Raw genomic sequence first — 14,093 nt, forward strand, 5'->3', positions numbered from 1 at the left:
TCAACATACACTTTCTCTATCCCTTCTTCATTAGGGGATGAAGAAAAAGTGGAAATGTCATGGAAAACCCATCATGTGCCTTGGGCATTGCAACCTCTGGTAATATCTTTCGTTACCACAACTACACCTAGTATAGAAAAAGGAAAGTTGCTCGAATTTCCTAAAGCCAAGATGCACCCACCATTCCCCATTCCACTCATTGCAAAACTACCTCACTCTATCCATCTATTGTAATGGTAACATATTGGTTAGAATCAACAAGATAGTTCTTGGGATATATCCTATTAGTTGTCAGTGATGGAATAAGAGTTTTGGTTGTGTATAAGAAAATTTTATAATGCACATTTTGAATGTCCCTTTGTGCTTCTAGATAAAGACCTAATATGTTCTATTCATGCCTCACAGGTAATAGCATACTTGGATGCATTTAGTTGTTATTTTTTTTAGTTCATCATGATTTCTATAGTTACAAATGTTTCTTCAAATATTTACGATATATGGGAAGTAGTATGTGCAGTTTCTTAGCTGGTTTTGATGTATCATTTGCATTGTACTATGAAGATTATTCTATCAGTGGTAATGATTATCTTACAATTTAATCTTTTGGTCAAGTGGTTGTGGTGTTTAAGTGGCCTCCACAAATGTGATGCAAATTTTAATATCTTAAGTGTGACCTATATATGGGTGATGTTATAGCATGTTGGTTAAGAGATCCTTATGTAGAACTTATATTAGGGTAAGTGTCTTGAGATTAAATGTGAAATCACATGTTTGGTGTGGGGTCAAGCATATGCATACTTGAATATTGATATAAATAGTTATTGAGGCGTGAGTGTGTGTGTGTGTGTGTGTGTGTGTGTGTGTGTGAGTGTGAGTGAGTGTGTGTAAGTTGTGCTAAGTACTACAATTACACACACCCCAAAAAGTCATTAGTATAGGTTCATATATTAATTTCGCCCATTTAACACCTAAAATGTTTGATTTTAAAACAATTTTACATTCCTCCCTAGCTACGAAGGCAAAGACTAAGAGTCGATTCCAATAGAGGGCTTCCTAAAAAATGGATGTGGAGCTTCTTACAACTTTTTAGGAACCCGATGAAGGCACGAAGCCTGCGAGCTACCAACCAATGAAGGCCACCGCTGAAACGATTTAGGAACCCAATATGGACACACTCATGCCTAAAACCTCTTCGGCTTAGAGCCAAGGACTAAGGGGCATCTAGGCTGTCAAAATCACCCAGGGCACGATTCTGACCTTATCCTTGCACTCAACAAGACTTGATCCCTAGTGGGCTCTTTGTGCGCTGTTCAACTTCACCAGTAGACCAAAGGCCCATTGACTTTTAAAAATATTTTAATGGAAGTGATCCCATGAATTTTGAAGTCTAACGAAGTTAAAAAATTTTAAACTTCAACGCAATGATTGTGTGTAAGGAAAATAAGTTAAAAATCTTATTTTTCACCAAAGTCATTTTTTTGAAATTAGATATTAAACAAATAACTTAAAAAAATATTATTATTATTAAGATAGTGGGACAATTTATAATCCCTTTATTTTCCTCTAGTTTACTAATCCCATTGCCAAAACAATTTCTTTTTCAGGAAATCACCCTCTTAGTAAAAATAAACTTAAAGCCCCTCATGTCTGTCGGCCAGTTATTTATAGTCGTTGCGGATGCCTGTGAGATCTCTACTTGCTTTTTCTTTTCGATTTTATCATACTCGTGTTATGTTCAGTTTATCTTTCGAGTTGAACTGACGGGCCTTAAAAAATGGGTTACAAATAGTGAAATCTACACAGTTGCTGTTACTGTTGTGATGTAAAGCTGTGCATTTTTCTCTTCTTCAGCAAGTTCTTATTCTACAAGTGTTGCTAGGTAGTGGTTAAACGAGGCAAAGCTAAGATCATCGTAATCGAAACCACTACGAGTGCTCTCTGTATGCTTGATTTTTAAAAGTGTACTTGTTTACAGGTCCATTTCTCAGTCTAAAGCTTGATTTTTAATTGCGATTTTGTAGGCAGGTATTCCTCTTTCCATTTTTGAGTATCAATGCTTTCATGTACTTCAATAAATATGCTCCAAGATTGGGCCTTTTCAAGACAGTCATTTAATTGACTCTTTTTTATGGGTCAGAGGTTTGGCGTCCTAGTACAGGGTCTTTTGAGTGTGTGAGTGTATTTAGGGCAGGCATTATCATGATTAAACATGTGATTGTTAGAATCAAATGTTTCCTCCATTCATGGTCCAAAACAAAGACTATTGTATCAGAAAATGCAAATTCTTTTCTGATTTATTGGTAACAGAGGGTAGCTCGCTTTGTTGTTTGTACAATATGAATGCATACACTTACGGTGACTATATCTCAGGTTTATTTTCTATTGTACAAGTTAGATTAGGTTCAATGTATCATACCACAGTGTAGGACTGTTGATTTTGGAACACAGATACAAAGGATGTACGTAAGCTTTCCAACTATAACTTCACTTAAGAACCACTCCATAAATTGCTAACTTTGAGGGATAATAGATATGGACCTATAACCAATCAACTTGGCATGTCCGAATTGCTATAGACTGAAAATATGCACTAATGTTTTTTAAGCGATAATAGAAATATACCTACGATCAGGGAAATTGGCATGTCCAAATTGCAATAAAGGCAAATTTGCACTAATGTGGTGCCCAATGTCTTTATCTTGAGAATGCCTTTAAGGTAATTCTTTTGTCTTCACAATCTCAGGTCCATAGGCGATTTAGTCTATGTTAGGAGATATATCCATATATATACTATAGGTGATCAGTCTATGTATAGGAGGTATATCCATATTTATACCATTGTTTTTTGGAGAGGTTTTTTCCATTGTTTTCCTTAGAAGACAACTGTAGGTATTTGGAGATAGTTTGTCTTCAATTTATTTACATTTCCATAGATTTGTTTCCTCCATATAGATACTCCTTAGTCTCTTGTCCTCACCATCTTCCACAACAGGTGAGATGAATAGGTTTTCCAAGCAGGATGCATACTATGCTCATTGTTGTCTCCCACCCTTTAACCCCATAGCCTCTCTATTATGCCCCTAATAATTGTCTTCCTAAGTGTAATGATGTTAAGCACTTGTGGCACACTTAACCTTAAATTTATTCGTTTATCAGCTCTAATTAAATCCTCAGGGCGACCTTCCTTGATTATTTCTAAAAAATAAGGAAGATGAATGCTCTTCTGGACCATTATAAGTTGTAAGCTGAAATTTTTATTCTTGTATTTTGATCATGGAGGCCACCCCTTTCAAGTGTTTTGACATTACATTGGTTTTTCTTTATATTGAAATATCGTCAACCAATCTTATCAGATTTATTTGCAAATAAAAACTATCTCAATCAGTGTGCATAAATTTGGATGTTTTTAGATATCCAAAACACAGATCATACTGATATCCAGATATCATTTCCATTCCATTTAGTGTTTCAGTGTTTTATATTTCCGGGAATTGGTGATTAAACCATGCAATGGAGACATAAAATTTGAGATAACAATAGACTTCCAATGTTATTAATTGGACCTTACAGAGTTGAGGAGTGTAGTTTCCCGTCTTAGGAAGTGCTCAACTATAGATTCTGTAATCTGATTACTGAGAATGCAGCCCCAAGTTACACAATAGACCTATCCCACAGCTTGTTTGGACTGGAATGATGCCAATATAAGCTCTGCCTTTTATCCCTTTGTTGTGCTGGTGCCAAATGACACATTGTAGTAAGCAAACCATGCCTATTGTTATGTTTAATCGTATTGGCTATCTATAAATGTTCCAATTGTCCATATTAAGTTTGTTGTCAGTCTCGGGTAGTTGTGTTGGTTGGTTGATGGTTGCGTTCCTCTTGGCAACTGTCAAGTCTTTTAAATATGTTGTGTATCATCAAGGAAGGTAGCATGGTATAGTTGAATGAATTGAAATTCTTGGCCAACCATCTTTGGTCTTCTTCTTTTTAATAACTTCATCAGAAAATAGACATATTTCACTCCTATATATGGTATGTATTACCATCTTTATTCTTACTTTATGTATGTAAATTATTAGATATAACAGCAAACACACACAACGAAGGAAGAGTAATCTCTCCCTTCAGGTTTGCTTCTGCCCCTCTGATGTCAACTCACCCCTTTCTCTGTTCTAATCTATAGATGCTCTCCAGAGGTAATATCTTGTTGATGTGAGTTTTGTGATCACTTCAACATTTAGAATAAAATACCAAGTATTCTATCTTTTCTTGAGCAAGGAAATTCCAAATGCTAAACAATATGGCAATTTTGTGATAAGTGAAGGAAACCCAAGGTTTACAATGCAAACATGCGACTTCATTTAAGATGTAACTTAGTTTAATGGTGTCATATGCTAGTAATCATGTGGGGACTTGTGCTATTCTTCCTAGACTTTATCAATTCTTCTCCTCAAATTGGCTATAGCTTGGAATGCTAACTTGAGTTCAAATAACTATAACAAGGATTGAAGGGTTAGGAAATCTACTCTATTCCTACGGACAATAATATCAATGGATGATACTTAGATGGGTGAATTCCTATAACCAAGCTTTACTTCACCAAATGAAACAACTACACGAAGATGAAGCAATATTTAAAGGAATTGCGGAAGATTTTCATGTTTTTGCAATATTTAAAGGAATTGCAAAAGATTTTCATATTGTAATCAGTCATCTGAATACTTGATACTGGCACAATCCAAATGAGAATCCACATTCAAGCTTACCATTTAATCAAGTCCAAACTAACCTTATACTGAAACTTGCAAGCAACAAGCAACACAAGGTATAGATACGAAATTCATCACTCATCTTCACATTTCTCCATTTCAATCAATAAACTTTAACCAAAACTTGTTCAAATATTCCTTTTGCAATATTTAAAGGAATTGCAAAAGATTTTCATATTGTAATCAGTCTTCTAAGTACTCAATATTGGCACAATCCAAATGAGAATCCACATTCAAGCTTACCATTTAATCAAGTTCAAACTAACCTTACACCGAAACTTGCAAGCAACAAGCAACAAAAGGTATAGATACGAAATTCATCACTCATCTTCACATTTCTCCATTTCAATCAATAAACTTTAACCAGAACTTGATGAGTAGAAATTATGCAAAATCTAGAAGCTACACACAAGAATCCACCAAATTTTTCAATGAAAATTATTTTTTAACTTCAACATAAACTTGGTAACATTTTCCTGTCTCCTTCTCCTACTCCTACTCTACTCTAACTAATCCATTACAATTGAGGAGGCCTTACCGTTTATATACCTCTTAGTTACAAAGGAGGGTGTAGATTGATTAGAATCAATGGCCAAGGTAATTTGATGAAGCCCTAATTAGGGTTTTTACAACAAGCGCTTAAAATCGTTTAATGTTATCCAATAAGAATATTACATTGCTTTGAAATAATTATCCTTTTCATGATGAACTAATATCCTTTTGAGGATGAACCAATAAATTCATTGTGTTAATGCATTAAATGTCATTCACATGTCCACTTGTAAGTGAATTTGATTGTATATAATGTACCCAACCCCATGCTACTTGGATTTCCACTGCACACCGTATATCACTATGATGTACTCGAGGGAAAATACCATAGGGAAGTACCTGAGGGAAAAGTACTCGATGGAAGTATCCAAGGGAAATACTCGAGGTAAAAGTACCTTCAACACCTTCAGCTGTCAATAAACGGTACTCGACACTCTTCGATACACTTCCACTCTCTTCGTATGACAATGTTACTTCTATTGAATGATCCTCATAGATAATTCCTTTGTCATAAGATTATTGCAAATACAAGAGTGAATCGTCAACACAAAGTATACACCATCAACATTGAATGGCCAAGAGCTAGATATTTATAATCATATTTCCACACTGTAGAGATAGACTCGACAATGAAGTACAAAGTGAAATATTTGAAGCAATATCTCCAATGGCAGGCTAGGGTGAGTAGTTATGGCCAGGATTATTGCAAATACACAATAGGGAGGATCTTGCACCTACGAAACTGCAACAATGTTGAATTCCAACTAGAATTCGCAAATACAAGAAAACATCAAATTTGCCATGGCCACTTCTATATTGAATTCGGCCTTACAAATGGGCTTCAAGTACTTTCCCAAAGGATTACAAATGGGCCGACACTACTGTTGGTTACCAAAACCATAGATTGGAAATCCAGGAGTTTTGCCAATTCTTCTATAGGATCACCCAATCACTTCTAGCCAACGAATAGGAATAATCCAAATTCCCATGCACTTCAGGCTATGCTACACCTAGGCACATAGACCTTCACTTCAAACCTAATCGCCTGGTTCAAAGCTTTTCTATAGCGAATTTAAATCTTTGTGAATTCTTAGGTCCGCAAGGTCCTCGAACTTGATCAATATGCTGTTATCTGATTGCTTGAAATGATAGAATGTTTATGTAAGGTTATTAATATTTGATTTGATGCTTGCAAGAAGGAAGTATATAGATTACTGACTTCAACTATAAATCGAATAACTATATTTCAATGATTTTAAAAGACCACTGCCTCTACTTATCCGGGCAACAAAGTCAACTACAACAAGGATTATTATGTACAACCTCATGAGGCAATATTTTTAAAAATATCATCAATTGCATCCTGTGCTCTGCAAAAGACAAATTTTATATGCAATTCTTTGTTAGTCCAAAAGGAATTTAACTTCTCCGACTGGAAGTCCAATTATACAAAGATGAGGAAACGCCTATTTATTTCACAGTATCCCTGATTATTGAACAAAGAATGTGGAAAAATCGAATGCAAAAGCTTTGGCAAAATAATTCAGTAATCTTCTTACTAATCATAAAGGACGAATCCACACTATAATTTTAATCTCATTGCCTCAGATAAACATAAACTAAAAAGGACCTTTTATTAATCATTAAAATATTATATATATTAGTACATGTTAAAAGCCATGATTTTTTAATCCATATTCCTCACAAAATTTGAATATTTTTTTATAATGATTGTATTGCTTCTCCTTCTCGAATATGTTTTTTTTGCCTCTTAAGACATCTCTCATTTATAAGTGGATAGAAAGATGCAAGATGTTCTCTAAACCATTGTACCCTTTCAGGACTGAAACTTATTGGCTTTGTTAGCCGAATACGATAACAATATCAAATCCCATCGACAATTATTTTATCAATTTTGGCAATGATGTTTTAAGGTATCGAATGGAAATTGGAAAATAATGAGTCAAAGTTTGATCTGTCCCGGCTACGTACTGGACATCCTCTATATGAACAGAGTCCTTTCAAACTTGCCCTGCAATATCACACTAATACTAGCAGATTTGTCAGACTCTCCATTGAAACTCCTCACGTGTCCAGTCACTTGTTTGCGCCTCAGGAAATTGCAATTCCACATGTCCATTATTATTGCTGGAAATGGAGTTTCATGTTTTGTAGACGAGTGAAGTTGCAATGTTACCTTCCTTCCTTGGCGGTGTATAGTGTTGACTGCATATAAATGGTTTTACTTGCCCAGTCAATTTATAAGCCATCATTTCTCTATCTGCAAACTTTGTCCTTTTCTATGCAATAGCTTCCTTCTTTTGTCTTTGTTCGCTATACACTGACTGTTGGTCCCATGGTCCACGTGTGTGTTTTCTTGTGAATAGGGATGTTCAATACTCCTCCATTTTGCTCTTTAGATGCCCCTGTCAGAGATTTTGACTTCAGTACTGGCTTGCATAGATTGCCATCAACATCCAGATCAACCACTGTAGGAGAAGTGTAAATATGGGCACGGAATTTTCGGAGTGTGTGCAAAGATCCAATTGACTAGTCCATTCTACTTGCCTCTTATCAAGATTAAAAACCACAATGGCACCATCATTATCGATATCCGCAATCACTGGAGTAGATAGGATATGGGAATCAATATTAACGAAACCTTCTTCCTTTTGTTGTTGGGCCTCACTTCAATCTTCATTTTCCTAGGCTGCTTCATCAACGTAGTTGTCATTCATATGTATATTGGTCACCTTCTCGAAACACATCAAAAAGGGCATCTATGTCTTCCACATCATTTTCAACGGTTGCACTATTTGCACTGTTGTTCTTTAGAGATTTCTGTTTCAGCTTCCATAAGAAGCTGCCTTGTGATAGCTGCTGGATTTTAAGCATTTGTAATTGCTTCCATAAACCAATCGCTGCATGCCCAGAATGTCTTTGTGTGCTTGGAAAAATTGCAATTTCATCTGAATATGTTGCTTTCTTTATACTAACATCCTCCTCTACAATCATGCATTCTGTGAGATGACTGTATGTAAACCAGTATAGTTGCTCTCTTTTATTTCCACACTAATTATCTTATTCATATTTTTCTAATCATTGCATTTGTTAATATCTCTCTTCTGGCCAGGCATTCTGTCAAACAATTCATCATATATTTTGATGCATGACCGTACCTGCTGTGAAATTCCATTGTGCTTGGGCAGAGAGAACATTCAACAAATATTGTGGTATTGGCTTACATCGATTTGAAAGATTTTCAATAAATCTACTTTCCTCAAACCACAGAGTCATGGCGTTTCATGAGATGACATTTCTTCAGGCATTCAATAATTTAAGTGATTTTGTCTTCAGTTTGATATTCTGCCAAGATCTTTAGCATTTGCAAGTGAAGTAGAAACAACAATATGAATACAGTTTCCAAAATTGACTTGGGATATGCTTCAATCCAGAAACTATTACTTCCAAGATGGGATTACTCTCTCCCTCAATTAAATGATGTTCATCTACAATAAATAAGTTGACTTGCTGAACCTGTTTATGTTGTTTGCATTTGCAAGATAGAGTTTCCCATTTCCTAGGTATACTTGTAACAATCTGACATCTCTCAAGTGATTTCAAATCAATAACAGTTTCACCTGTTAATTCAACTACTTTCCATCTTATTGAATGCTCATATCTAATCACATATATATTTTTAATAGTAATCTCAAATGGAGGCCCTAAATGTTTACAATAATGTAGGACTCCATCAGTGGCTCTTGTTAGGGACATATTCTCCTTGTGGGCATAATGAGTATCCCAGCGTTCTCTAGGTGAAGCAGACCATATTCAATCTGCAAAGTGAAATTGGGTGGCCCCAGGCCCCCGCAAAAGTGAACACTGCTTTCCTCTATTAAACACCCGATTCTGATCATGTAACACTTTGAACCTGCTAATCATGGCATGCTTTTGCTTCATCACCATAATCCGTTGCCCATATCTCAGACCTGTACAAGGTGAATCACCTTTATAGACAATACTCATTTCTTTTGCTTCATCAATGCATTCTTTGCTGGGTAGAAGATCTCTTGAATCATTCAATGGAAGTCATACTCACATCAGAATGAGTCCTCTTAGCTTGGTTGTTTTCTTGCACATAACCTGCTCCATCTTCATATTCCACATGCTGTTTCTCATCATAAAAAGGTTTTGAAGATAGCCCACCTTTAGGAAATTCAGTTTTATCAAGAATCTAATTAGATAGGATATTTGGAAAACTTTCAGCACTATTTTTCAACATGTTCTCCCCATTATGTCCGGTTGATTCCATCTCATCTTCACATATTTGATGTACTTCTGGCTCATAGGATGAACTGAAAAATGTCTCACCTTCTGAATGCATATCGTGAATTTCATCTTCAAAATTAGGACTGCTATCTTCATCATTATGCTGATAGACTTGATTGCATAGAAGATCCTCTTCAAAAAAAAAAGATTAAAAAACATAGAGATCTCGGGTATATCTCCATAAGAACTTCTATCTGAAACTTCCTTCTATTCATATGTCGCATGCTGTTCTATTTTCATCTCCACAATTTGATTCCTAGGAATTTTCTTCTTTTTCATCTAGTACCCCTTGAATATACACTGATCCATTAACTTGTTTAATGTGGTGGATTGAGAAAAAATTTGGACCGTTTCTCTCAATATGTTTATGATATTCTATTTCTAACAAGGCTGAAATCTCTTCCACATTGAGAGAATCCTCTTCCTCATTTTCACTTTCACTGATATTTGATGTCATTATCATCATGGAAAAATCTCTCCTCAGACTGTCCAAAAAAGTCTTCTCCATTCAAATCCGAAACCTTACTTGACTCATATATTAGTTCAGTCCTGCATTCATTCTCTTCTGCAGTCAGTTCTTCATCTATATGGTTGAGAAACATAAGGAACAAATGATCATATAAGGGGCCTAATTCACGCATTTTGTTGAAAAGATCAGAGGATGGAGGTTTGGATTCTGAAGGCATTTCTTGATGAACATTAAATATCCTTATGAAGAATTGTACTGCAGATTCATCTTCTTGTTTCTCCAAGTTCAAAAATGCATTCAAAAGAGATATGTAATTTGGATCTTCTTCGTCATCACTGAGATTGCCATCAAGCACAAGGCTTTGTTTAACCTGATCATAAGCCTCCCCTTCTCTATCTTCATTATCTTCTAATACTTGAAAAATAAACTTCAAGTTAGGGTTGTCTAGCGAGATTCCCAACTCGCGAATTTTTTTTATGAGTTCCTTGTGTGGAGGCATGATATCTGAAGACATTTCGTGATAAATATTCACCCTACGGATTCACCTTCATATTTTTCCAAGTTGAAAAATGCATCTAAGTGGGGTATGTGTGCTTCCTCCATGATGTAACATTGATCCCCTTCCTGTTCATTATACATATTCTTCCTGTTAGGTAATCAAATCATTTCCTTCTGAGTCTTCTCCTTGAGCAGAGCTACCAACTGAAATCTTTATCGAATAGTCGCCACCTCTTTCGAGGAACATGTTGATTGTGCTGATCTTCTAGGTTCTTGCTTCTAGTAGAATATGCTTCCAAACAAACTGATACAACTGATATCTGATTTTGATCAGCGAAACTTGAAACCACAGATTGGAAATCCAGGTGTTTTGCCAATTCTCCTATAGGATCACCCAATCAGTTTTGGCCAACGAATGAGAATAATCCAAATTCCCTTGCACTTCAGAGTTTGCTACACCTAGGCAGGTAGATCTTCACTTCAAACCTGATTGCCTAGTTTAAAGCTTTTCTATAGTGAATTTAAATCTTTGTGAATTCTTAGGTTGGCAAGGTTCTCAAACTCAATCAATATGCTGTTATGTGATTGCTTGAAATGATTGAATGTTAATGTAAGGATTTCAATAATTGATTTGATGCTTGCAAGAAGGAAGTATATAGATTACTGACTTCAACTATAAAGTCAATAACTATATTTTAATGATTTTAAAAGACCAGTGCTATCTGGGCAACGGAATCAATTACAACAAGGTTATTATGTACAACTTTATGAGACAATATTTTTTTAAATATCTTCAATTACATCTTGTTCTTTGCAAAAGACAAATCTTATATGCAATTCTCTGTTAGTCTCAAAGGAATTTAACTTCTTCGACTGGAAGTCCAATTAAACAGAAATAAGGAAACACCTATTTATTTCACAGTATCCTTGATTGTTGAACAAAGAATACGAAAAAATCCAATACAAAAGCTTTGGCAAAATAATTTGATAATCTTATAATTGATCATAAAGGACAAATCCACACTATAATTTTTTGCCTCAGATAAACATAAACAAAAAAAGGACCTTTTATTAATCATTAAAATATTATATATGTTTTTTATTAAGAAAAACAAGTTTTGAAGGGTGCTTGAAACCTTGTACAAATCTAAAGATTTTCAATAAGCGCAGATGCAAAAGTACAACAGACATAGGAGGAACCGGTCAGCCCCCAAACAAAGGGTAACCACAGTGACAGAAAAGCCTATCACTCGCCAAAACCAATCAACCAGCTAGGAGGCTAAAAACCGAACTGAGAGATCAGCCTCCAAAAAACCAGTCAATACAAGGGAGCTCACTATTTTCCCTTTGATTTAGAGCCTCCCTTGCACGACCGGAGATTCATTTCTAAAGGAGGAGCAGCGGGCTTAGATTTCTTTCTTTTTACCGTAGTCCAACCATCCTCCACCTTTGTTGCCTCAACAATCCAATACCCAGAAGAAACTGAACAGTGGAAGCTAGGGGAAGCAGAAGCAACAACAATCTCCCTAGGAGAGCCTGTGGATGACTGGCCCCCAACAGGACCAGGAAGAGCATCCGATACAGGGGCAAGGGCAGGAGAGGGAACAGAGTCCAGACCAAAAGTCCAAACTTCCTTTGCTATCGCTGGCCCCAAATGTTTGTTAGCAGGGGAATCGTCCGCAGGGGGAGAGTCATTCATAGGTTCCAGGGGCACATCCATGGACTTAAGCACCGTATAGTGCTCAGAAGAGGCTCTTGACCACCAGGAAGGTGGTCGCCTTGATTTGGTCTTCATAGCAGCACAACAAGCAGCAATGTGACCTGTCATATGACATTTTCTACAGCAAAAAGGTATACCTTCGTAATCCAACATTTGGGTCCACGAACCCCTCAAGGAATCCAAACAAATCTTCTTAGGAAGGCCCTTAGAAACATCAATCTCTACAAGAATTCGTGCACATGTTGAATGGAGAATATCAGAAGTGTCTCAGTCCACATATAAAAAATCACCTATAGCATCCCCAATAGTTTCGAAAACCGAATCTAGCCATAGATGCATCAGGAGATTCGGAAGCCGGACCCAGATAGGAACCCTATTAAAGGATTCTGTAAGTGGATCAAAATTCATATGCCACAGTTTGGCCATAAGTGGATATCTGTTCTGCCATGAAAAACTGTTATCAGACATAATAGTCTTCCTATCTTTAGCACTTTCAAACTTTAGTATGAAGAATCCTTTAGCATTCGGAAAGATGTGGACATCATAAAAGCCATGCTTTTTTAATCCATGTTCCTCACAAGATTTGAATATTTTTTTTAATAATGATTGTATTGCTTCTCCTTCTTGAATATGTTTTTTTTTTTTGCTTCTTAAGAAATCTCCATTTATAAGTGGATAGAAAGATGCAAGATATTCTATAAACCATTGTACCCTTTTAGAATAGAAACTTATTGACTTTGTTAGCTGAATACTATAACAATTTAATATCAAATCCCATCGACAATTATTTTATCAATTTTGGCAATGATGTTTTAAGCTATCAAATGGAAATTGGAAACTAGCAAGTCAAAGTTCGATCTGTTTCGGCTACATATTGGACAACCTGCATATGAACAGAGTCGTTTCAAACTTGCCTCGCGATATCACAGTAATACTAGTGGATTTCTCAGATTCTCCGTTGAAACTCCTCACGTATCCTGTCACTTGTTCGGGCCTTAGGAAATTGTACTTCCACATGTTCATTATCGTTGGAGATGGAGTTTTGTGTTTTGTAGATGAGTGAAGTCGCATCGTTATCTTCCTTCCTTGGCAGTGTATAGTGTTGATTGCGTATGCATGGTTTTAGTTGCCCAGTCAATTTCTAAGCCATCGTTTCTTTATGTGTAAACTCTATCCTTTTCTATGCGATAGCTTCCTTCTTTTGTCTTTGTTCGCTATACATTGATTGTTGGTCCCATGGTCCACGTGTGCGTTTTCTTTTGAATAGGGATGTTCAATACTCCTCCATTTTGCTCTTTAGATGCCCCCACAAGAGATTTTGACTTCAGTATTTGCTTGCATAAATTTCTGTCAACGTCCAGATCAACCACCGCACGAGAAGTGTAAATATGGGCACAAAACTTTCAGAGTGTGTGCAAAGATCCAATTGATTGGTCCATTCTACTTGTTTCATATCAAGATAAAAAACTATAATGGCACCATCATTATCGATATCTGCAATCATTGGAGTAGATAGGATATGCGAATCAATATTAATGAAACTTTCTTACTTTTGTTGTTGGGCCTCACTTCAATCTTCATTTTCCCAGGCTGCTTCATCAACATAGTCATCACAGTCATATGCATATTCATCACCTTCTCGAAACACATCAAAAAGGGCATCTACGTCTTACACATCATTTTCAATGGTTGCACTATTTGTACTGTTGTTGTGCTTAGAGATTCCTGTTTCAGCTTGCATAAGAAATCGCCT

General features: G+C 36.1%; 1 protein-coding gene across 8 annotated transcripts in view; it reads left to right on the forward strand.

Moving 5' to 3' along the window:
* Window positions 1-1,576: 1,576 nt before the first annotated feature.
* LOC149552410 (Polynucleotidyl transferase, ribonuclease H-like superfamily protein) overlaps window positions 1,577-14,093 on the forward strand; it is a 252,443-nt gene continuing 239,926 nt past the window's right edge. For 3 of the 8 annotated variants that reach the window (XR_016352920.1, XM_089787960.1, XM_089787964.1), the window contains exon 1: window positions 1,577-1,683. Coding sequence is in view for 2 of the 8 variants with exons in the window: in XM_089787960.1 (XP_089644086.1) it covers window positions 1,644-1,683 (40 nt within the window). In the remaining 6 variants the exon portion in view is untranslated. The other 5 variants (XM_089787962.1, XM_089787967.1, XM_089787961.1 and 2 more) reach the window with 3 other exon arrangements.

The sequence above is a fragment of the Cupressus sempervirens genome, chromosome 6, assembly GCF_028749045.1.
Source record: "Cupressus sempervirens isolate cs-2001-9-10 chromosome 6, ASM2874904v1, whole genome shotgun sequence".
In the NCBI taxonomy this organism is placed as follows: Eukaryota; Viridiplantae; Streptophyta; class Pinopsida; order Cupressales; family Cupressaceae; genus Cupressus; species Cupressus sempervirens.